The sequence below is a fragment of the Epinephelus fuscoguttatus genome, linkage group LG1 (genome assembly GCF_011397635.1).
Source record: "Epinephelus fuscoguttatus linkage group LG1, E.fuscoguttatus.final_Chr_v1".
NCBI lineage: Eukaryota > Metazoa > Chordata > Actinopteri > Perciformes > Serranidae > Epinephelus > Epinephelus fuscoguttatus.
This window is the reverse complement of record NC_064752.1, coordinates 27,615,551-27,639,659: the sequence shown is the minus strand read 5'-3', so window position 1 is coordinate 27,639,659 and position 24,109 is coordinate 27,615,551. Positions and strand designations below refer to the sequence as shown.

General features: G+C 41.8%; 2 protein-coding genes across 2 annotated transcripts; both read left to right on the top strand.

The window, feature by feature from the left end:
• Positions 1 to 1,050: 1,050 nt before the first annotated feature.
• On the top strand, positions 1,051 to 6,640 carry emc3 (ER membrane protein complex subunit 3). Its single transcript, XM_049576988.1, has 9 exons — positions 1,051 to 1,314; positions 1,711 to 1,882; positions 2,002 to 2,059; positions 2,184 to 2,277; positions 2,898 to 3,002; positions 3,144 to 3,225; positions 3,343 to 3,422; positions 5,639 to 5,721; positions 5,805 to 6,640. Exons 2-9 carry the CDS (start codon positions 1,728 to 1,730, stop codon positions 5,931 to 5,933), a joined length of 786 nt encoding a protein of 261 aa, XP_049432945.1. The 5' UTR covers positions 1,051 to 1,314; positions 1,711 to 1,727; the 3' UTR covers positions 5,934 to 6,640.
• Positions 6,641 to 6,998: 358 nt separating this feature from the next.
• On the top strand, positions 6,999 to 23,435 carry usp4 (ubiquitin specific peptidase 4 (proto-oncogene)). The gene is made up of 22 exons (XM_049593211.1): positions 6,999 to 7,176; positions 8,514 to 8,641; positions 8,763 to 8,893; positions 8,982 to 9,108; positions 9,283 to 9,428; positions 10,200 to 10,261; positions 10,430 to 10,576; positions 14,071 to 14,188; positions 14,304 to 14,477; positions 14,591 to 14,749; positions 15,067 to 15,291; positions 15,425 to 15,508; positions 15,612 to 15,706; positions 16,275 to 16,457; positions 16,706 to 16,932; positions 17,042 to 17,263; positions 17,361 to 17,431; positions 17,516 to 17,631; positions 17,721 to 17,870; positions 20,070 to 20,173; positions 20,603 to 20,691; positions 22,078 to 23,435. The coding sequence occupies exons 1-22, from the start codon at positions 7,025 to 7,027 to the stop codon at positions 22,198 to 22,200; spliced, it is 3,033 nt and encodes a 1,010-aa protein (XP_049449168.1). The 5' UTR covers positions 6,999 to 7,024; the 3' UTR covers positions 22,201 to 23,435.
• The last annotated feature ends 674 nt before the right edge of the window (positions 23,436 to 24,109 follow it).

Here is a 24,109-nt window from a genome sequence, read left to right as displayed (position 1 = left end):
TCTGTTGTTGCTTGTTGCTTTGTATGGCTTCTGTTCTGCATGGCTTCAATTTCTGTTTGCTATAATTACTGCTGTATTTACGTCTTTGTGCTGTCTTTGTCCTGTTAATGTTATCCTTTTATTCGTCTCAAAACACATTGCCAAAGGACTGCAGATGAAAATTAGCCAGCTCGCTAACACTGGCACATTTATAGAAATGTTAATCAATGTTTGTTGTCCTTATAAATAAAATAAACCAGTCAAACTAAGATAAGATAAGATAAGATAAGATAAGATAAGATAAGATACACCTTTAATTTTTTTTAATTTTTTTTTTTTTTACATAAACTGATTGAAAATGCTATTCCTCCTGTCTTTGTTTGCCTTGGTGCAACCTACAACACATCGTCTAATATTTACTGTATGTGTGCTGTTCAGTGGTGGAAAGTCACTAAGTGTTTACTCAAGTATTGTTTTGAGGTACTTGTACTTTACTGTACATGAGTATTTCAATTTTGGGGGGTAGTTCATACTTGTACTCCACTGAAATTCGGAGGGAAATACTGTAGTGTACATGTACAACATAATTAATGATGTATTATCATAATTTAAGATTAAACTTCCTTGATTCTGAGGGGAAATCCACAAGCTATGGGGCAATATATGAAATGCTTAAAATTAGCTCCACCTTCACTAGCTGTAACATTAAGGCAGTGTGTTAATACATCAGTAATTACCATTTAATTATATAATTTATCTGGTTCTGAGATGGACAATTCTACATTATGAGTACTGGCCTGCTTAATGTATATTCTGATGCTAATACTTTTGTGCTTTTTTGCATTAAAACCTGCTTGTAGCTGAGTATTTCTGCACTGAGATGATGCATACAGTGTCAAACTGTGTTATTGTATTGTGTGATATTACACTGTGATAGTCAAATGCAAAAGTATAAGAGTACTTCCTCTATCGGCTCGCCCTGGGCTGTCCCCTTGACCGCAGGCTGTCCCGCTGAGGACATCACTGGCACAGGGACACCAGCTGGCCTCTGGCCCAGCAGACACTTCCCCCCATCATCGCGGGGTGGCGCTGCAGTCCCGGTGAGATGCGGATGACCTGCAGAAGCAGAAATCTGCTCTCATCCCTGGAGTCTACACTACTGCGATGGCCCCGACACTGGATGCAAACTGTTAAATCTAACTTACTTTACTAAACTACCTCACATACCGTATGACCTGGGTCTCTAGCAGCTGGAAGAAACACGACAAGAGGTCGCAGCTGCGCTACGACGACTCGCCTGCTCCCATCAACGGTCACCCGGACATCAGGAGGAAGGTAGCCAGCTGGCTAACATTAGCGAGCCATTAGCGGCAGCTGCTATTTGGGGGTAGTCACATACATTATCACTGCTGTTTTATCAAAGACCAGGTCGTCGCTGCTGTGTGGAGTTCATATGAGGTTGTTAGACGTTAGCTTGTTAGCTTGATACCTGTTATTACCGCTACCTTAACGACACTGGCTAGCTAACGTTAGCTAAATGGGCTGACAGCGCATCCCTCGGTTGTAGCTTGCCACAGCTACATCTTTGTTTAGCAAAGCATTACAATAAAAATGCCTCACACTAGTTAAAACATTACCTCATTTTTTGAGACGATGAAAAGCTGTGTAAATATTGCCTGCCATGTACTGAAAGTGTTTGTTATGCTCGCCTTGCTGTCTGTGATCCTCCAGGTAAGCTACCAGGCTGTATGGCTGAACCGGAGCTTCTGCTGGACTCCAACATCCGACTTTGGGTGGTGTTACCCATCGTCTTCATCACCTTCCTTGTCGGGGTGATTCGCCATTATGTGTCCATTCTTCTTCAGAGTGACAAGAAGTTGACGTTAGAACAGGTCTCTGACAGGTACGCAATCCTCAACTGTGTGGTGGATCATATTAAAAACAAATGAACCATCAATAGAAAAAACCCACCTGGAAGTCGTGTGAATTAATAATTGCATATCGCGTCATCTCCAAATCCAGCCAGGTTCTCATTCGGAGCAGAATCCTCAGAGAAAATGGAAAATACATTCCCAAACAGGTAGGGGACTTCATCATCCATCAACATCAGTCATGTACAAGTTATTAAACACATCCACTGGTTTGCATTCATTTGTCACAACTGCAATGCGAAGAACGTCACTGAAAATCTCTTTTTGTTTCAGTCCTTTTTGATGAGGAAGTTCTACTTCAATAATCAAGAAGATGGATTTTTCAAGAAGACCAAAAGAAAGGTTGTTCCACCCTCTCCAATGACAGGTAATCCATTTTAAGTATTTACCAATATAGTACATGAATGATGATACAGTCCTCTTGGTTATAACCCACAGTGACCCTTCATAAAGATGCACATTTAAAGGTCCAGTGTACAATTTAGGGGATATACTGGCAGAAATGGAATGTAATATTCATAATAATGTATTCATTTCCATATAATCACCTGAAACTAAGAATCAGCGTGCTTTTGTTACCTTAAAATGACCTGTTTATGTCTACACATTGAGCGGGGTCCTCTTCCACGGAGTCCAAATCTGGCTGTAGATATAGCCTTTTGCGTTTTCACATCAGCCATTGTAGTTCTCAAACACTGTCTGCACACAGGAGAGGTTTCAGTTTGTTACACAGTGTAACCTCACCACAAGATGCTATTAAATCCTACACTGGACCTTTGAATGTAAAATGAATGTCATTAAAAGAAAAAAAGCTCTCAGGTGTTCCATGCTTCATGTCTGTATTTGCCAAGAAACACTTTTGGACTTTTACATAGCAGCAAAGTCTGCACTGTTGTTATCAATGATACATATGTATAAGAACTGTCCTTCGCAAAACGTTTTTTAAGTGCATCTTGCTGAACTGTTGTTGTTTGTATCTTTCCACAGATCCCAGCATGCTGACAGACATGATGAAAGGAAATGTCACCAATGTGCTTCCCATGATCCTCATTGGAGGCTGGATCAACTGGACATTTTCAGGATTTGTAACAAGTAAGGATCTCAGTCTCTTGCAGATCTTGCTGTTTGTGGTGCAGAATGTGTAAGGCACAAAAAAAGACTTTTACCAGATAAGATATTGTTGTTAATATGGGAATATTGACTTCTTTCTAACCTGTGCTCTATTTCATACAGCTAAGGTTCCCTTCCCTCTCACTCTGCGCTTCAAACCCATGCTGCAGCAAGGAATAGAGCTGCTCTCACTGGATGCCTCCTGGTAAACTAACAGAACAAGATCTGTGCTGTATGAGTCATAATGTAATAATCTCCAAATGCTTAAGATACTGTGTGACCTTCTTCTCATCTGTTCTGTCTCTGTGTGTTTATCATGTAGGGTGAGCTCTGCCTCGTGGTACTTCCTGAATGTGTTTGGACTAAGAAGCATGTACTCATTAATTCTAGGCCAAGACAATGGTAATTTTAGCTCATTTTAAGAGATTTTCAATTCTTTTGTGTGGTAATTTGTAGTTTTGATAACATGAAAGTGTTTTCTCAGAGGGTTTAACAGTAGTAACTTTGTCATACTGTAAGGAATTATTTGATTCACACTTAAAGGTCCAGTGTGTAGGATTTAGGGGCAATTGTACATACTATTCAACTATGTTTTAATTATTATAATCTCCTTTAACTAAGAGTTGTTGTGTTTTTGTTACTTTAAATATGCTGCTTATACCTACACACATAGCAGGTTCTCTGTCTTGGAGTCTGACATGTTGTTCTACAGTAGCCCAGAACGGACAAACCAAGCACTGGCTCTAGATAGGGTCTTTTACATGTTGATGATGGCCACCCTAGATCTGCAACACACTTGCCACATGGGAGAATCTGGAGTTCTGTGATGTCACCCCTAGATGCCACTAAATCAGGCATATCCAAAGTCTGGCCCAGGGGCCAATCGTGGCCCATGCACCACTTTGCAACGGCCCTCAGCTTGACATTCATATATGTATGCAAAAAAATCCTCTGCACACTTATCAGTGTGCGGAGGATTTTTTTGCATATCTTATGATTTACGTTCCTGCTGCCTACCAGCACCTGACGATCTGTGGCTGTGCAAGGAGATTTCATTGATTCATATATGTATATTATACTGTATGTGGTCCACCAAACAATATTGGTTAATCAAGCAAGGTCACTTTGTATTTTTTCCATTCACCTCACAATGGTCAGACTGTCATACAATTTTTAGACATACACCTAGTAGGAACTACGCAGGTAGAACTAATGTGTTTCCATAAACAGACGGAAACAAGCAAACAGAATGCTTACCCATCCATCCATCCATCCATCCATCCATCCATTTTCATCCGCTTATCCGGGGCCGGGTCACGGGGGGGTCAGCAGGCCAAGCAAAGCACCCTAGTCATCCCTCTCCCCGGCAACACTTTACAGCTCCAGAGGGAGGCGCCCAGGAGGCATCCTGATCAGATGCCCGAGCCACCTCAACTGACCCCTTTTGATGCGAAGGAGCAGCGGCTCTACTCCGAGCTCCCTCTGGATGTCCGAGCTCCTCACCCTATCCCTAAGGCTGAACCCAGCCACCCCACGGAGGAAACTCATTTCCACCGCTTGTATCCACGATCTCATTTTTTCGGTCACTACCCAGAGTTCATGACCATATGTGAGGGTTGGGACATAGATGGACCAGTAAATCGAAAGCTTTGCTTTCTGGCTCAGCTCCCTCTTCACCACGACGGGCCGGCGTAGCGCCCGCATTCCTGCAGAAGCTGCACCGACCCGCCGATCCATCTCATGCTCCATTCTACCCTCTCTCGTGAACAAGACCCCAAGATACTTGAACTCCCTTGCTTGAGGCAGTAACTCTCCCCCAACCCGGAGAGGACAAACCACTGGTTTCCGACAGAGGACCATGGCCTCAGACTTGGAGGTGCTGACTCTCATCCCAACTGCTTCACACTCGGCTGCAAAATGCTCCAGTGCATGCTGGAGGTCACGGTGTGATGGAGCCAACAGAACCACATCATCGGCGATAAGCAGGGATGCAATTCTGAAGTCCCCAAACCGGACCCCTTCCTCCATCCGGCTGCGCCCCAACATCCTGTCCATGAAGATCACAGACAGGACTGGTGACAAGGGACAACCTTGGCGGAGGCCCTCGCCCACCAAGAACATGGTTGACTTCACACCGAGTATGCGGACAGAGCTCTCACTGTGGTTGGTTACCCAACAGCAGACATTTCCTGCCATGGCAAAGAAGCATAAAGTTGACAGTGAGGGCCGCCGTTTTTGAGAGAGCTGGAATGTTGAATACATTGCCACTCAAAGATGATACAGATGTGTGTGTCTTGTTTGTTTGTTTTTTGTTTTTAATAACCTATTTGATGCGAGAAGCAGCTGGCTCCCAGGTTTTTTCACAATATCTGACAAGTTTGGACAATCCTGCACTAAATCCTGCACACTAGACCTTTAATATTGAATTGAGCTTTAGTTTTTAAAGTTAGTAGAGACATTTTCCTATCGTTATGATATGAAAAGGATGAAAACAGTATATAATTGTAAGTTTAGACTACAGATACATCCTGGCTTTATCTATTCTGGAGCACCTTTGCATTCAGATAAATATTTTTCATTCCCAGATGGTAATTGTTCTGTTGATGCAATCCCCACAGGTGCAGACCAGTCCAGGATCATGCAGGAGCAGATGAGTGGTGCCGCCATGGCCATGCCTGCAGATACAAATAAAGCTTTCAAGGTATACACTGTAGTTTCAACATGATTAATTAATGAGGGAGGGCTTTGCTCAGTTGTTCATGTGATGTCCGTCCTTGTTTTCAGGCTGAGTGGGAGGCACTGGAGCTGACCGATCATCAGTGGGCGCTGGAGAGCGTAGAGGAGGATCTGATGAGCAGAGAGCTGGACTTTGATGGCATGTTTAGCAAGGAGCTGCCAAGTGGCATCTTCTGACGGCCTGGTCACTTTTACTCGGGGCCTTCAAATCTGAATTTTGATCATTGCAGGGATTTGTTTTTTGGTTAAAGCCACAGAGATGGGACAAATCCCTTCATGTTATGCAAAAGTTTACATTCACTTATTTGTGGTCCTTGTCTGTTCACGTGTATTTACCTTTCCATTCCTGTCCATAGAATATCTGAAAAAACTTAAAATACACTGGTTCTGCTGCTGTAACATACATATTAGAAATCACTGCTTTATTTCACCTTTTGAGGGAAGGAGACGTTTGGGAGAAAACAAGTGGCTTTTTGCTTATTGGAATGCATTATTAGCTTGCAACTGTACGTATGCCATAATAATGCCATTAGGTATTAGAATGTGAACTACCTAGTGCTTCTTTTTTCTTATGTCATGCATAACTCAATATCCAGGTATCACCACGGTTAAACAGTATGACACAATACCATTTTACAGGTCTGAATGATGTTTATTTAACTATACTTTAACAATCTTTAATGACTCCTGTGTTAGAGCATAGATAGATCGGCTGTTCTGTGTCAGCTGCCTGAAGTTGGAAGTGCATAGACCCAAGACTGATTAGGTGTTGGCAGAGAATGTTTGTGTGATTGAAATATTGTGTTTTGAGGTATTTAGATGGATTATTTTGTAATGTAACTCCCTGTGTTTTGTACAGCATAAAGCCTGTTTTGACAAAATAACTGGTTTTCTTATTTGCAGTGCACTCCAACACATAAACTTAACATGCAAATGAGTAATTTGACTAATGTGAACCATCCCTCAGGCTATCAATTTGCAAATGGAGTCAGTGCTGAAGTTTGTAGATGCCCCAGAGGAGGTCACAACAATACACCAATGGTTCTGTAAAGTGGTTCCTCTGGTGCACTGCTGACATACGCCGTTTAGCATCTAACTGACTGGTGTGTCGATGGTGATGACAGAGCCTTCACACCGGAGTGCTACAGCAGCCCTCCTCTGTTGTGCACTGACCGTAGAGGAAGAACGTTTCCCATGAGCAGCTCCCCAATGCTCGCTCACGTGCGCCTCCTCCATCCGCGCGTTCACGACACCGGCACATTCGCTGCATGATGGCCGAGGGAGGCGGACCCGAGCCGGGTGGCGCGGCAGACTCCGACTCGGAGCCGGTAGCCGCTCAAATGCCAACCCCTTCAACCGAGAATCAAAAGCAGACCATTGGGTCACTTTTGAAGACGACTCTAAGAAAGGGCGACGAATGGTAAGAACCGGCAGCGGCCAGCAGTACCTGGGTGTTTCAGCTAGCGTTAGCTAGAAACAGGAAATGCTAACATGCTAAAGCTAGCAGGCTAGCGGCACCAGTAGCTGTGAGTCTAAAATCGAAAGCTGCTGTGCTACCGATATTTTTGGCCAGCTAATGTTTAACAGGTTAGCACGCTAGCTGCTAGCTAGATGGCTTTACTGATTCTCAGTTTAGAGTCTGTCGTAATGTCTATAGCCGTGAACAACCTACCTGACATGGCTAGCTAAGTGTTTCTTTTGTATAGTACTTAAACGTGAATGCCTGTTTTGTGACAAGTTGGGTGACGTTGGCTGCTGTGGTGGCTAGTCGGCTGTTTAGGCCCTGCATTCATATGGTGGCTTCCTCTGCCAGTCAAACCGGCGTTGCTACATGGTTAGTTGTTAGGAAATGGGCCCTTTGACAGAAATATTTTGCGATGTTGTTAACGTTACTTGCTTGTAGTGACATGCCAGGTGAAGTTGTCTGACAGGTTTCTTAACTGGCCAGCTTCCTGTGGCAACGTTAGCTCACACGGTTTCATATTATAAAGATCATCCAGGCCTGAGCATAATGCAGCTAGATGTATACAAGCAGCTTCACCACAGCAATTCACTTTTATGATATATAATTGTCAGATAAGCCAGTATTTGATTACGTTATTTGCTCTTAATGGGCTCTAAGAAGAATATGCCACATGTGTTTTGTGTTCTGCTACTAGCTAACATGTTCATACAGTTCTTGATACTGGTTAGTTACTCCCTGTTCTCACTCCCAGTGTTTATTATACTGTAGTTAAAAAATAACCTCTATAGCACTGCATTCAAGCTGAATGTATGATTTTCCACAAAGGCAGGAGGAAGTCAACCTGAGGGCAAAAGGCAAAGATCATACACCTTACTTTTAGACACCTCCTATATGAGGCTGCTGCATTAATTCTGACAGTGGCCAGGCAAAACAGTGTTCCATGACTCCAAGGTCTTACTATGGGAATGCTTGCTAACAAGCCTATTAACTAAAGGAGATTCTCACTTGGGAGGAGATTAAGTCAAACTAGCTTGCTGTTACTATATCTGCAAATGCCAAGGCAGTTTGGTGTTGCATAATGATCCCAGTTGGCATAATACTGAGTACAGTGTTTCTACAAAGCCCCATGCATTGTGTCATCTCTTGACCCTTTTCTGTCCTTGCTCGAGAACATATCAGGTAACCAAAAATGTTTCATGAAGTATTAGTCTTTTAGGTTCAAAAGGGTCAATCAAGTGTCTCTCAAAGTGTGAGAAGTTTGTCATTAACTTTTACCAACCCATTTGTTTTAGGTATCTAATAGACAGCCGGTGGTTCAAACAGTGGAAGAAGTATGTTGGATTTGACAGCTGGGACATGTACAATGTTGGAGAACGTAGCCTTTACCCAGGACCAATTGATAACTCCGGGCTGTTCTCAGGTATGTTTTCATCTGTTGGGTGTTGATTTGCTTGCTCTTGAGAAATGCACAGATCCCACACAGAGCTTTGAAGAGCTGTGTGTCAGCCTGTAGTCATCATTTTATTTTTTTCTCCTTAAAGACCAAGAGACTCAGGCCCTGAAAGAGCACCTTATAGATGAGCTGGACTATGTCCTTGTGCCCACTGAGGCATGGAATAAGCTTGTCAGCTGGTACGGCTGCCTTGAGGGTCAGAGACCCATCGTCAGGAAGGTAATGCTGTTGAAGATATTCTTTTTTTGTTTTTACTTTGACCATTCACTTATGGATTGGGCTCCTAAAAGTCTTCTCTCTTCTTCAGGTTGTTGAACATGGCATGTTTGTGAAGCACTGTAAGGTGGAGGTCTATTTGCTGGAGCTCAACTTGTGTGAGAATGACAACATGGACAATGTTGTCACCCGTCATTTCAGTAAAGCTGATACTATAGGTAAGGGCCTACATGAGAGTTCTATAGATTTAACTTTGCAATGAAAATATCCAGATAGATAGCTGCTTGCATCCTTGAAATATCTAAATATTGTCAGTCTGTATATTTGTTTTGTGAACTTAAAAAATAAGCAGGAAAAATAATAAGCAAGCCTTGCAAATCCCCTTTTTCCAGATACTATAGAGAAGGAGATGAGAACGCTGTTCAATATCCCATTGGAGAAGGAGACACGGCTCTGGAACAAATACATGAGCAACACCTACGAGCAGCTGAACAAGCCAGACAGCACTGTACAGGATGCTGGTCTCTTCCAGGGGCAGGTAGCGTAGTGCTGTGTTATTCAAATAACCTTCAGTTCACTGATAGTCTCTGTTCCTCTTTTCTTTTGAAGAACACCAAGGCCCAGTAACATACTGGTACTCACTGTGCATACATAATTGATTTACAGGCATTGTACAGAATAACAGGAACTCTGGAAGTTTATTGCAATACAATACGTTAGTCCTGCAACAAGATATTGTTAGGATTATAGTGTGTACGTCTTGTTGTGTGAGAGAGGTCAGCTCATGGTTCAGCTGTATGGTAATTTTTGATGCTTAAGTTTTAGTGGATGTGTTGTATTGCAGGGTTAATGTGAGGGATTACTAATATTTTTTGCTCCCTTTTCCTAAATGGAGGTTGGACTGTGTGATATCTTGCTGCATAACACAAACTAGCCTCAAATGTTAATGCAGAGTTGAGCTAATACCTCTATGACTTTCCCATCAGAAATAATCTCTTAAAGTTTTACTATTTAATACAGTTTATGTAATCACATTAAACCGTACAGGTGTTCATGCTATTGCACGTGAAAGGCACGAGACAAAGTTTCAGTTTATCCCGGCAGCTACTGTCCCAGAACTGTAAACTGAAGGTGATAAACAGGCTAATCACACATCAAAGTAAGTGCAGTTGATGGACCTACCTGCAGCTGCTAAAGCTTGGCAGCACTTGGCGCACGTTTAGTATTAAATTTAAGCCTGAGACATGATAGCTCTGGCATGAAGGTCAGTTGTGCGAGCTTGGCTCTCATTCAGCGTGTTTTCCCACAGGTGCTTGTGATTGAGCGCAAGAATGAGGATGGCACGTGGCCCAGACAAGCCTCCCATCCCAAGTAAGCAAATACCTTGTTGGTATGTTGTCAGTCAAGACCAGGAGATAAGTTGTATCCTGGTGTAAAGTTTGACATCAAGTATATATCTGGGTTTACACAACATTGAAAGTTGGGTGTCATTTTCACAAATGTGCTTCTCTAAAACGTGATTTTGTTTATGCTCACCAGATCCAGTACAACCCCATCCAGGAATTTCACTACCTCCCCAAAACTCTCCTCCAACTCTACAGCCAGTATCTCCTCAACAGTAACCAATGGAGACAGCAGCTGTAGCCCTGGCTACACACTCAACAACAGCACCTCCTCTGGCAACAGGCAAGAGTTTTCTTATTGATTGATCCTCCCTTCACTATCTCCCCCATGCACAAAGTACCATGCTTTATCTCTCCTGTACATTTACTGTGTGCTTAATGTGCTACAGGACTTTACAGTTATGACCACTTGGGTTTGGAACAAACACATAACAACCAGCAGTTAACCTCACTTAATATGCTTGCGTGCTAGTTACTTCCCCAGCTCCTGTGGTGTGCAGTTCTCTAAAGACTGCATGAGGAAATTTGCACATCCAATATTTCTCATGCTGGTGTGTGGTATAGGAGATTTAAAAGGAGATTCTTGCACACTAGTCTTGCATCTAAGACAGTTATTGGATTAGTTTGTCAGTCTAACAGTTTAGTGCCCACAGACCTTCATCAGAGCATGAGGTATTTGTTGAACAGATAATTCATTTTCTTTTACATACTGCAGAATAAAAAGTATGCGGTTTTCCTCTGCTTATAATATAATTAGTTTTTATCTTTTAGACCAATTTAGATTTGACAGCATAAACATTCTAAGTGGGTCCAATGCTGCGCTCAAATGAGGTCATGTTTATTGTGTTCATGAGAACTTCAAGACTTCATGACTTTGTGTTCACGACCTCCCATCTTATAAACACAAGCTCATGAGTTCCATTTGAATGCGTATTGTGTGTTTCTTGTTGGAATGTTTTTGATGCAGTCACTGACAAGGTAAAATATAAAATAAGGAAAAGTCCTCGTCAGTGACAGCGTTTGGTGAGCCAGCTTTTGGTGTCAGTTCTGTTAGAGTCAGTGGGTTGGCACAGCATATCACACTATGACCCATCATATTTTTGTTGTTTCAGTTTTGTCTGAAACATCTTTCCAGCAGATTAAAAACCACACATTATGTGATGCTTACTGATGTTTTTTTTTTATCTAAATATGCGCCTTCATTTCCTCTCCTTAAGCCCCTTCTGGATCCAAGATAGCTAACGTTACATCATGATACACAAACAGGGCAGGTTTGACCTTTTATCGCTGACCAGACTGCAGTTATAACCAAATCAGTTCTTAATGGCACTGACTGTTATTCTGGATGGATTAAGCAATATGGCCTGACAGTTTGCTAAGTTAAATATCTGCTGAACTAGGACTTGACTGTATGCTAACATTCAAGTCTTAACTTTATTAGCTCGTGCACATATAAGTCACGACAACGACTAAGCTTGAGAGGCTGTAAAATCTGCTATCACACACCAACACCGCAGCTCTTGGTCTGTTTCCTTTACACCTTCATGAGGAGTATTGCTTACAATGTTTACGGTCCAAATTAGTGTAGGCTGACTTAACAGAGATATTGCTGGCTACGGTTAGCTAAACAAAGTGCAAATGCTAACTGAGTTCATTGGTAAATAAAGTAACGGTTATCTGTAAGTGAAGGAGGACCAGATTTACAGTAATTTGGTGATGAGCGCCACCTGACAATTACAGGAAACGTCTAATGTTAGCCCTCCTGAATATTATTAAATATCATTAATAGCTGAAGGTTTGGTTAGTTACTGAAAACCAAATACATCTCTGCTAACAGCAGGTAGCATTTGGCTATCGTGGTCTCAATAGGGGCTTGAGATGCAGCTGGAATGAGCCAACATCTGTTTGGAGACCAATAACAAGGAAAACAAAGTGAACATGTAGAAAAAGAAATCAGTAAGTGTCATTTAATGTGTGTTTTTCAATCTGGTGGAAGGACTTTTCATTCAAAGTTGAAACAGCAAAGATATGATGGGTTATAGTGTGATTTGCCATGCTTGCCCCATTGACTCCAGCAGAACAAAGTCTGGCTCCTCGAATTCTGTCACTGACGTCATGACCTTTCCTTCTTTTATATTTTCCTTGGTAGCTGATAGAAAGCAAACATGGACCAAAGCCGTGACACTGGCAACAGAAAAGCAATGAAACAGTCAAAAATACTTCTGCTTTTTGTTGTTTCAATGATAGTCAGTTTTTCCATGGGAAATTTCGTACAGGGTGCGTCCGACACTGTGTGTCACCCGGCAAAGCAGCGTATGTCAGCATCCATTTGAAAGCTGGCTTGGATCAAATACGAACATACTTTACACCACAGTGCTGTATCAGCATAGTTTTAATCATATTGTGTGGTGAGGAACATGGAATGAAACACACTATAACTGTACTGTTGCAGTATGGCTCCATTATAGCGCTTACTGGAAAAGGCTTTATGGCCTTGAGATGCTTGCATCTGCTCTTTCTGAAGTTCACTGCTACCTAGAGCTTAGTAGGATTACTGAAGAGATGATTAACAGTTTTGTGAAATTGCACGGAAAAATGCAGTTTAATTAGACAAGCAAAGGATATACACAGAGTTACCAGTTCATTTGGTACATGGAGCTGCATCCAAACGCCTTAAAGGAATAGTTTCCCCACAAAACAACCATTTGTACATCAGTTAGTCATGCCATGTGACCTTGAATTTGTGAAGAAATGTGTTTCTGTTGCATGCCTCCATGGAAAAAGGCGAACATATTCATTTATTGATTGACTGGGGACCATGTTAACAAAAGCAAAACTATGTCAAAACATCCAGTTACAACTCTCGCACAACTCCTGCAGTATGATTACTTTGAAAGGTGTCTGTAATGATTTGTCCACCCTTATCGTGTCAACAGAAACACAATACAGTGTAGTTCATAAAGGCTGGATTTATTGCAGGGATGTTTGGATAGCATCAGGTGTAGCTAATAAACTGGCATCTCTGTGTAGTTGATATTGCCACAGCTCACTCTACAACAGAAGATCATTGTCAAATTAGTCTGTATGAAGAATAAATTTAAGAGTTTGCCCAGCGTTCTTGAACATTATAGGGAATGTAGTAGAAGAATACAGAGAAAGATTTGTGCTCACGTTTAAGATCAGCTTAAGGCTTGTGACAGCACTAGTGTATTCAGGGACAGAGCTTTAACTTCCAGAGGAAAGTAAGATGTACCTGCAGTAATGACGTCTGAATTCTGCGCTGACTAGATGAAATGGCTGCGCTTTATTCAAAAGGCTTTGATCTTCTTTTGATAGTCCTAACCAACTCTGGAGGGGGTCTGACACTTAAAGCAGCAGTAATATTTACAATTTTAACTGCAGTCTGAGTCAGAAGCACCAGTAATTAGTTTCCTGTTGAATGCAGGCGTGTATGTGTGGTAGGGACAGAATTTGATATCAAAAGATAAAAAGTAAAAGATGAAAAGTATGTCTGAATTTGCATGTCATAGAGACCTTACTTAAGGAGATGTATAACAAATCAGTTAGAGCCCTGTGATCATAAGCAGTTGGCCATATATTTGTTAAGGGTTTGTGTGACTGTGTAAACCAGTATTCTAGATGGGAACGAGTGTGTGTCAATCTGATATTTTATTCACATGTCATATTTGAATGTCGTGTTTAAATGTGTGAGGTATTGCTTATCACAGCACAGTGTCTTTAAGGATACCCACAGTAACAGATCTGCTCTTCTTACAGATTGGGAGGCTACAATTCATACAGCTCCTCCTACAACTACAGAGAGTCACAGTCGCAGCCTGGCCTGTGTGGTCTCAGTAATTTGGGCAACACATGCTTCATGAACTCTGCCCTACAGGTAATAAAAAAAACAAACTACTGTTACAGTTACAACTTCTATCCAGATAAAGACTGTTGCCATGTTTTTGGGTTTTTATGTTCACATAATCCACCTTTCATTCCTCTTCTTCCAGTGCCTGAGCAATGCATCTCCACTCACAGAGTACTTCCTCAATGACCAGTACGAGGCAGAGATTAACCGTGAGAATCCCCTGGGAATGAGGGGCGAGATTGCCGAGGCCTATGCAGATCTAGTAAAGCAGATGTGGCTGAGCCGCAGCAGCTACGTCGCCCCACGTACCTTCAAAGTGAGTTGTGTCAGACAGCTTCATCTGAAGTGATAGTGTGCAAATTGAAGATGATCCATTCATAATATTAAAGCTAAAAACAAAGTTGATAAAATCTGCCTTTTTGCTTCCAGACACAGGTCGGGCGTTTTGCCCCCCAGTTTTCAGGCTACCAGCAGCAGGACTCGCAGGAGCTGTTGGCCTTCCTGCTTGACGGGCTCCATGAAGATCTAAACCGTGTTAAGAAGAAGCCTTATCTGGCCCTGAGGGATGCAGAGGGCCGTCCAGATGAGGTATATTATATATGTAAAAAGGCGTGATGCTGCTTTTCAAACTGTGAACATTTTGTGGTTAAGTTTTTCAAGAGCATTTTATTTCAGAATTTTGACCTTTCGTTAAATAAATACTCAGACTCATTAACCAATAAGCAGATTAGTTGGCGATTAATTCAGTAGTTGACAACTAATTGTTTAATTGTTGCATCTCTAAATAACATAGGAGCAAAATGCGTCAGTGACTTACTTTACAGTATCAAGTTGCACATGTACTCTCTGTGGTTATAAAATGGAATTTAATCAAAGTTTTTTTTGTGTTGGTTGTGGAATTACAGATTGTTGCAAAGGAAGCCTGGACGAACCACCGCTTGCGCAATGACTCTATTATAGTTGACATTTTCCACGGCCTCTTCAAATCCACTTTGGTGTGCCCAGAGTGCTCTAAGGTGTCTGTAACCTTTGACCCATTCTGCTACCTCACACTGCCTCTGCCCATGAAGAAGGACCGCACTATGGAGGTTTTCCTGGTGCGATCAGACCCTCAGTCCAGACCCACACAGGTGAGGGGGAATAAATTCTACGGTTATTGCTCTAGATTTGAACAATTACAATTTTTAAAAACAGAGCTGGCTTTGTATTTGCTTTTAATGGTCCTGAAAGCTTGTCATAATATCTATTTTTTTTCTTTGACAGTATCGAGTGGTGGTCCCCAAATTGGGTACAGTGACAGACCTGTGCAGCGCCTTGTCCAAACTATGTGGATTCCCTCCTGAAAATGTAAGAACTTTTTTCCTTTTATACTTCCAGCTTTACAGTTTCTTTATCTTCAGTTGAAATGGAAATAGTATGTGCTAACTTTGCAATTCACCTCTCTTTCTAGATGGTGGTGGCCGACGTTTACAATCATAGGTTCCATAAAATTTATAGACGGGATGATGGCCTCAACCAAATCATGGAAAAAGATGACATCTTTGTGTAAGTCTTGTCGACTGAAAGATGAGGTGTCTTAAAGTTCACTCTTGAAATTGACCAAACCACTAACAATGCAACTCTGTTTATTTAAATTACATATTTCCTGAAGTTTTTTCCATCGAAAAAAATTCTTCATGCTTTAAAATGGCTTAGATGTAACTCTGCACTTTTGCTTTATATAGTATGTGCTGATCTATGAATATGCAAATCACATCATATCCTCTCGTACCCCTTTTTTTGCAGTAGCGTTATGCTAATAGTATGGAAAGCCCCATTCTGCAAGATGATGGGATTGGTGGCTTAGGTTTGGCACTTATGAAACCCTGACTATCTGACTCTGTGTTTTTGATAGTATAGTTGTTACACTGCAATTCCAAGGTAAAAATGCACAGCCATGGCATTGACTGCTTCATTTGCTCATGATATGTCCTGTAGCGCATATAAAAATACCATGTGGACATATGAACAAGATTAAAAACTTGATTTTCAATAGAAGGGGGTCTTTGATTGAGTCACTGGTTTCAGTTTGAGGTATGTGTGATGTGTGTGTTTGTGTTGTTGCTCTGTGCAGGTATGAGGTTCAGGAAGAGGACAGCGAGAGGATGAACCTGCCTGTATACTTCAGGGAGCGCCACTCCAAGCATGCCGGAAGTTCCACGAGCACCATGCTGTTTGGCCAGCCTTTACTCATCACCGTGCCCAGACATAACCTTATAGCAGACGTTCTTTATGACAAGATCCTAGAGAGGATTGGGTAAGGACCTACAGTGTGATTAGCAAAGAAGGCGACTGCATGATGTGGTGTAGTGGAGGGTATACACAGGTTTACCCACCTCTTTTCCTGGCCACTCTCTACTTGGTAACCTATTGATCTACCTGGTAGTGCAGCCACCTCATCAGCTTCCACTACACTACTGCACATGACAGTGCAGTGACTGCTGATAAAAAGTGAGTTTTGAGTGTATTTGCTTGTTAACTAATCTCCTCTGTTCCCTGTTGCAGGCGCTATGTAAAACAATCCCAGAGCCCTAACAGTGAGAGCAGGGCCTCAGCCTCAGCGACCTATGCCAGCTGCAGCCAGGCTCCTGAATGTTCCACATCGTCTAGTCTCAATGCCAGCCTGGCTGGCTGTGGCAGCCCCCTGTCAGACGGAGCCTCATGCAGTGCCAGCTCCAGTAACGGCAGCAACCACTCAGGGACCTGCAATGAAAGTAATGGGATATATGATGGTAAGCAGCTAACGTTATCCGTCACCAAATCTAAACAAATGTGAAGGAAACATCGATCAGCCATGAAAAAACCCCTCCAGATAGCAAGATTTCATTGGTGTTTGTTCAGGTGAAGAGGAGGCCATGGACCACCAGGTGAGTCCAGAGCCAGAGAATGGCCAGTCTGAAGAGGAGGAAGAAGAGACCTCTGACTTGGAAAATGGGCCTAAGGCAGACATGGCCAAGCAGTGCTCTTCACCAGCAAAGCTCTTCACTTTCAGCATAGTCAACTCTTACGGAACAGCTAACATCAGCCCGCTGCCTTGTGATGGAAATGTCCTCAAACTAAATCGTCAGTGCTAATCTTTAAAATTTACAATTGCATCGATATTTTCATTTTTCAAAGCCGCTTTGTGTTGACAGCTTCTCTCACCCTCCTCTCTCTGCAGCACATTCCACGGTGGCGATTGACTGGGACACTGAGTCAAAGAAACTGTGTTATGATGAACAGGAAGCGGAGGTCAGTAGTTTAACATTCATCAGAAAAATCCTGTGACAAGATATGTAAACAATCTATTTATATCTGTGTGAATAATGTCTGCAGGCCTATGAGAAGCATGAGAGCATGCTCCAGCCCCAGAAGAAGAAAGCCACTGTGGCTCTGAGGGAATGCATCGAGCTCTTTACAACCATGGAGACACTCGGAGAACACGATCCATGGTGAGGGTCCACACCTACAGCCTAGCTCAGTGTCAAAGCATCACCTTTGTTTCTATCTTTGTCATATAAATACAATCTTTTCTATGCAGGTATTGTCCAACATGTAAGAAGCACCAACAGGCCACGAAAAAGTTTGACTTGTGGTCGCTGCCTCGCATCCTGGTAGTTCATCTAAAGCGGTTCTCCTACAACCGGTGTTGGAGGGACAAGCTGGACACAGTGGTAGACTTTCCCATCAGGTATGCAGGCAGTGTTGCTTATTTACATTATATAATGACAAAAATATAATAACTTAAATAACTTTAATGATATAAAAAGTAGAGCTACAGAGTGCTGGATATACATAAAACAGAGCAAAGCAATGAAAGACACGGAGAAAACAGACAAAGTATCAGGTAGCAAAGCAAGTAATCACAGAGGCAGTTACAAATATTAGAGAAAATAATAATAATAAAATAAATAATTAAGATAAACAGACAAGCTTAATATATATACCAGTGTGTTTGAAGGAGTGATTTAGAATGGATCACCGATTCAGCACGCCTGATCTCCTCAGGTAGGGCATTCCAAAGTCTGGGGGCTCTGATAGCAAATGGACAGTTACATTTTGTTTTTAGCCGTGACTTTGCAACAGATTTGCCTGAGGATCTTGAGCAGTGTGTTTGATCATAAGGGAAGAGCAGCTCAGAGATTTACGGAGATGTCAAACCAGACAGGGCCTTAGAAGTGACTAAAAGTATTTGAATATGGATTATAAAAGACACAGGTAGCCAGTATAAAGATGCTTAAAAAGGTGTAATATGGTCACATTTTTTTGGAACCAGTTAAGAGCTGAGCTGCAGCATTTTGTACAAGTTCGAGGTAATGAAGTGAGTTATGGGAGAGATGCATGTACAGGGAGTTGCGATAATGGGACTTGATGAGATAAATGTGTGAACAACCTTCTCCCGGTCACAGAATGAAACAAATGACGTGATTTTGGTGAGACATATCAGAAAAGGCTCTGTTGTGTCTTTTGTAGTCATCCCAGATGTCCTTAGAAGAGGTCTGACAACACCTGTGAAGGTGGACAGTCGATGTGTAGGCCCTTAAAATTTTAGATTGACCTAAATAAGTCCTAAGATTCACATCTTGTGAGTTCTTAACGTTACTACAAAAGAGTGCTGCGGGGATGATGGTAATATTGCCCTGGTTCCCTTGGCAAGAAGCTGGTGGGATTTATCTAATGGATTTGGTATTATTTAGAAAGTAAGCTCTGTTGCATACAGAAGTCTATGATACTTGCATGTTTTGTTCAGCAAGATAATCTTTTTTTTTTTTTTTAAGTGTAAATGCAATCCCCAGGGGTAAAAAGCTAACATCTGTTAACAAACTACACCACGGTCGTGACCTCATCGTCACCACCACTGTGCTTGTTGTTCAGCGTGATGACGTTTGATGTCCCCAACAACCTACGGAGTTTCAAGCACCTTTTTTTTTTTTTTTAGACACATGAAGGCTTCAAAATTCATGAGCAGATTTTTAAGTAACGTATTTTATGTTGTAGGACCAATCATGAAAGTCTTTTTAGCTCGTGTTGATCAATGACCTTATTTCAAGCATCTAACCAAAAACCCATTAAAAAATGACTTTGAGAGGAAGGAGCTGGAAGTGCAAAATGGCAAAAATAAAAAGAAATTCTAAAACAATATAATGTATCAGAGTTAGCTGAAATATTTTGCATCTAAAGATTTAAACAGCATCTTTCTAAATGTATCTGACGTTATGCAGTGTTATAGATTTAGGTCACCAAGTGTTAACTCAGTGCAACCTTTAAATCATTCATGTATTCATTTTATAATCCATTAGTAATACACATCAGGTTGTGACAAAATGCTATGGATGCACATTATTTCACTCAATTTTAAGACTAACATTTGTGTGTGAGAAACACTGCAGTGCCAGCGTCACTCTAACAGTAGGGGGAGCTGTAGTCTGTAACTCACAGGACAAAGTGACCCGAGGTCTGAGTGAGGAAATACTGTGTTTATTGTACTCTAAAGAAATGGACTCTTACCTCAGGGAACCGACTTCATACTCCAGAGAACAATTACACCTGTGTACCCGCTGCCCTTATCTGGAGTTGCGTAACTATTATAGCTTTCAGAAGTACACTCTCAGCTCGGCATGAGTCAATAACCTGGTTTCCGTTGGCACGGTTTTCCTGCCTGTTTTTAAAAAAAGAGAATTTGTGGCTACTTGTCTCCCTCTTGGCGCTGTGTGTGCAGCACATATTGATCTCTGCTGACTGAGGAACTTGATCCACTAGAAACCAGGAGGCAGAGAAAACGTTATCCTGTTTTAAAAAAGGCTGACTCATGCTTACTCAGGTTGGCTCAGACACACAGATGGCCTACTGTGTTGGCATTAAATGTGACTGGTGATATTTTCTTTGACAGGGATCTGAACATGTCAGAGTTTGTGTGTGACCCTAAGGCGGGCCCCTACATATATGACCTCATCGCCGTGTCAAACCACTATGGAGGAATGGGAGGGGGTCACTGTAAGTCACTGATCTTTTTTTTATTATCTCTTTAATAACACTTGGCCTTTCTCTGGAGTGGTCAGTGTCACTCAACATCAACATACTATAAAGAGCTGTTAATAGCTTTTTTTTTTTTCTTTTTTTTTTTTAAGCATTAACTGTTTTATTTTCAGCCAGTAGTTCTTGTGCCACTGCCAGCACAGTTTGTTTGTTAGCCTTCAAACATGCAAACAATATGTGTCAGCAGATGGTCTGGTGAACAACTGCTGTGTGTCCAAGGACACGAATCAGTTGCATTTTAATATGGCAGTGTGCCTCACACCTCTTTGTTCTATGTGGACTCTTTGTGAAGTTTACAGTGAACTGGTGTGATAAGATTTTCATCTCTTCCTGAACAAACAAATGAAGTGAAAAGCTGTTTGTTAACCCTTCTTTCCTTCTTAACAGACACAGCTTATGGCAAGAATAAAGTGGATGGAAAGTGGTATTACTTTGATGACAGCAGTGTCTCCTCTGCCTCAGAGGACCAGATTGTGGTGAGTTTTGACTCTTTATGCAGTTCCCATGACCATGAAATTCCTGGCAAACTTATAGAATTTGAAAAACTGTTTTCCAGGCCAGGAAATTGATAAGAATTAACAGAATGGTGTTTTTTTTTATTTTATTTTTTTTTATTTTGAATATACCTTGTTCAGGCTATCATTGAAAATATGCTCATAGAAATCGCACGTCTTAATGTTTCGTGAAATATGTTATTTGTATTACTAACTTGGAATCTAGTGCTCACCGGTATCATCTGATACACATAGACCAGACTGGCACTGTGTCATCACAAGGCCGCACCCCTTTTGGGCAAAAGAAACGTGCTGTCACATCAGGAGAGAACCAGAAATACTGAAAAGCTGTTGGCAAACAGGTTAACCAAGTCTTCACACTGAAATCTGAGGCACATAAGATTTGTGAATATTTACCGTCAGTGTGTTGAAGGATTAAATGATGCTGGTGACAGTAACTGTTACTTCCGATGGATAGCTAACGTTAGCTTGAGTGGGTGGCTGCTGCAGCAATTTCCCAGTCATACAGTATATCATCAGACTGTCGCTTCCAACTAAATCTCAGCTAATCTCAGTTAGCTACTTAAACTCAGTTAGCTACTTAAACGTTGTTTAAGTCTTACCGTAACCATACCTGGTGAAACAATTAAATATCTTTAAACAAATTACCAGGTATTATCGTGATCCCGACAGCTATACATGTAGCTCCCAGTAACCAGTGTGTTGGGTCAATGATCCACTCGGATGGGGGAAGACTGAAGGGGGACTACGGTGATCAACCTCACATACACTCAGGTTTAGGCTAGGTTGCAGAAAAATGATTAGACTAGTCCATAAAACAAACATTTGTTTAACAAGAAATAAATGCAGAGTTGTCAAAAGTATAATCCAAACATGCAACAAATTGCATTGACATCTACAGCATCTGCAGTTTTCTATCTCCTAAAAAGGGGTGTGGTCTTGACATTTTGCAAAGAATGTGCTGGTCTGGTCTATTGGCATATGCAGCGTCTTGGTGGCCAGAATGTGTGATCAAGTTAAGTTCCCGAGAGCAGTTTGCTGTCCACAAATGCCTGCGAAGTGCATGTTCAATAAAGTATGGCTGTAGTGCTATGTAGGCCTGCCTATTTTACACTGCTTAAATAAAGTCATGGAAATGGAGTCAAATATTATGCAAAAGTTTTGGAACCCCTCTCTTTAATAACTCCTGGTGTCCTGTACTCAAATACCCCCAGAGATGCAGTATATGGAGATTTATCATTGAGAGATGTTTGATGAACATAAACCCTCAGCCTTCTTATCTTTCTGTCTTCGGTGTCGAGTGTCTCTGTTTCTGTAGTGTAATCCTATCCTTGTCACCCCTTGCAGACTAAAGCAGCCTACGTGCTGTTCTATCAGCGCAGAGACGAGGAAACCCCCTCCAAACCTCAGCCTTCGGCCTCGCTGGGAGGAGCCCCGGAAGCAGCCGACGACCACATGGACACAAACTGAGGAGCCCCTTGCGCGAAAGGGACACGCACTGAAACACATACGGCAAATAGAGACACTTGGACGCACACACAAAGCTACTTTAGTGACAGAGGACTCCACAGACTTAACATTATTAACCCTACCTTCCCCATATTTTATTTGATTTCTGTCTCGTATGTTGTCAGCTAGAGCCGACGGCCTTGTCAGAAGAGTGACCTGAGAGACTTCTCCCTGCAGCGGGTGGCCTACTGATTTCTGAACATAGTTTACTAGTCTGGAACTTAAAGAGGAGTATAAATGGATAAAGATCCTCTCACTGGATGAACAGAATGTTAGAAGTGCCCTCAAATGCATAGATAAACAAATGTCAGTCAGAAATATAAAAAAAAGAAGCCAAATGCACATGTTATTTCAACCAAAGCGTTCCAGGGTTTTTACAATGACATGTACCAACTGTAGAGACATTAGCAGGATACTGGCGTCGTGCCTAGATTTATCTCTGATAATCTTGCTGTGCTGAGGTCAATGCAAACATAAACAGTGTGATGTGCACACAGAACAATACATACCATGCTTGTTGAAAGAATCCTGTTACCTTATTCCACCTGTGTAGAGTGGATCACTGATGGGGGGGGCAGGGGGCAGGGGCGGGGGGAGGGTCTTGCTGCTGCAGCCCAGCTGTTGTGCCGGGTCTGCTTTGCAAACTAAACCACAGAGGGGATGTCTTGTTTCGAGGTTTTAAGAAGTGTGACACGAGTTGTGGCTGAAGCAGTCTTGTTCAGCCATCATTTTTTTGTGCTATGACGCACAGAACGGGCTCTGCTGTCTCTCAGACCCTAAACTCATGAGAGGAGTCTTACCCTGCTACCATTTTGTTTTTCTTTCTTTTTCTTTTTTTTGTAATCACAATGCAAAAGCGGCCTTTTGATTCCTGCAACCTGACTAAAAAGGGGGCACTTTGAATTCTCCATGAGTACATTATCTACCTGCTTCTGGTGTATCTAGACAAAACAGAATTGTATGATTTGGCCTTAGCGTTAAGGGTTACGGGCTGTCATACACTTCCAGATCATTTTAATGTGTCTTATAAGCATATTTTGATTGCTGTCTGATCGGACCCCTAGCTCACCTGCAATGGCTTGTCCTTATTAGTCTTGTACATTAATGCAGCTCTGTATTGAAATGGCTATGTTATTTGATATCTTCAAAGCACACTGAGTGAAGCAAAATAAACTAGTATAAAAGTGGTGCTTTTATTCATGAAACTTGAACTCGCTCCTTGTCATCAGGAACAATCTACACGTGTCATCAGATGGGGTCAGGACAGCAGTGCTTTAACAGCAATCCCATCTTTGTTTTTCTGCCATGATCACAGCACACCACTCAGCTGTTAAGTAAAAAGGCAAAGCTGTAGATAAATCCTCACAGAAGCCCTTTTTTACCGTAATGGGATCTGTAGAGACACAACAATCCCAGGAAGCACAGATATAGCAGGTGTCTTGTATGATTGTGACTGAGCATAAAATATTTATACTCAGTCACAAGGGTCTTCTAGTGTAACCAGACGGCAGTTTGTACTTCCCATAAGTCCTATTCTGTGACAGAAATTCTGCACTTAGTTGCATCACAGCATGTTGATACGAAGGGCCTCCAAGTGCCCTTTTTTGCTGGTCGGTCCCGCCCATCACGTCGCTCAGAGGTGACTACCTAAGTATAATCATTTATGCCTATATGCCTAGAAAAGCTTTATATCATATCTGTAATCCTAGATACTTAGTTGAAAACAAAATCCAGCTGCCAAACGCAGCGAATCTTGTTTTCCCCCTTAAATCACGACAGCAATTTAAACACGAAAAATAACTGAAGGGATGTAAATAATCACACTATTGAAAATAGGTGTACAAATTCTTGTCCTCATATTTATCTTATT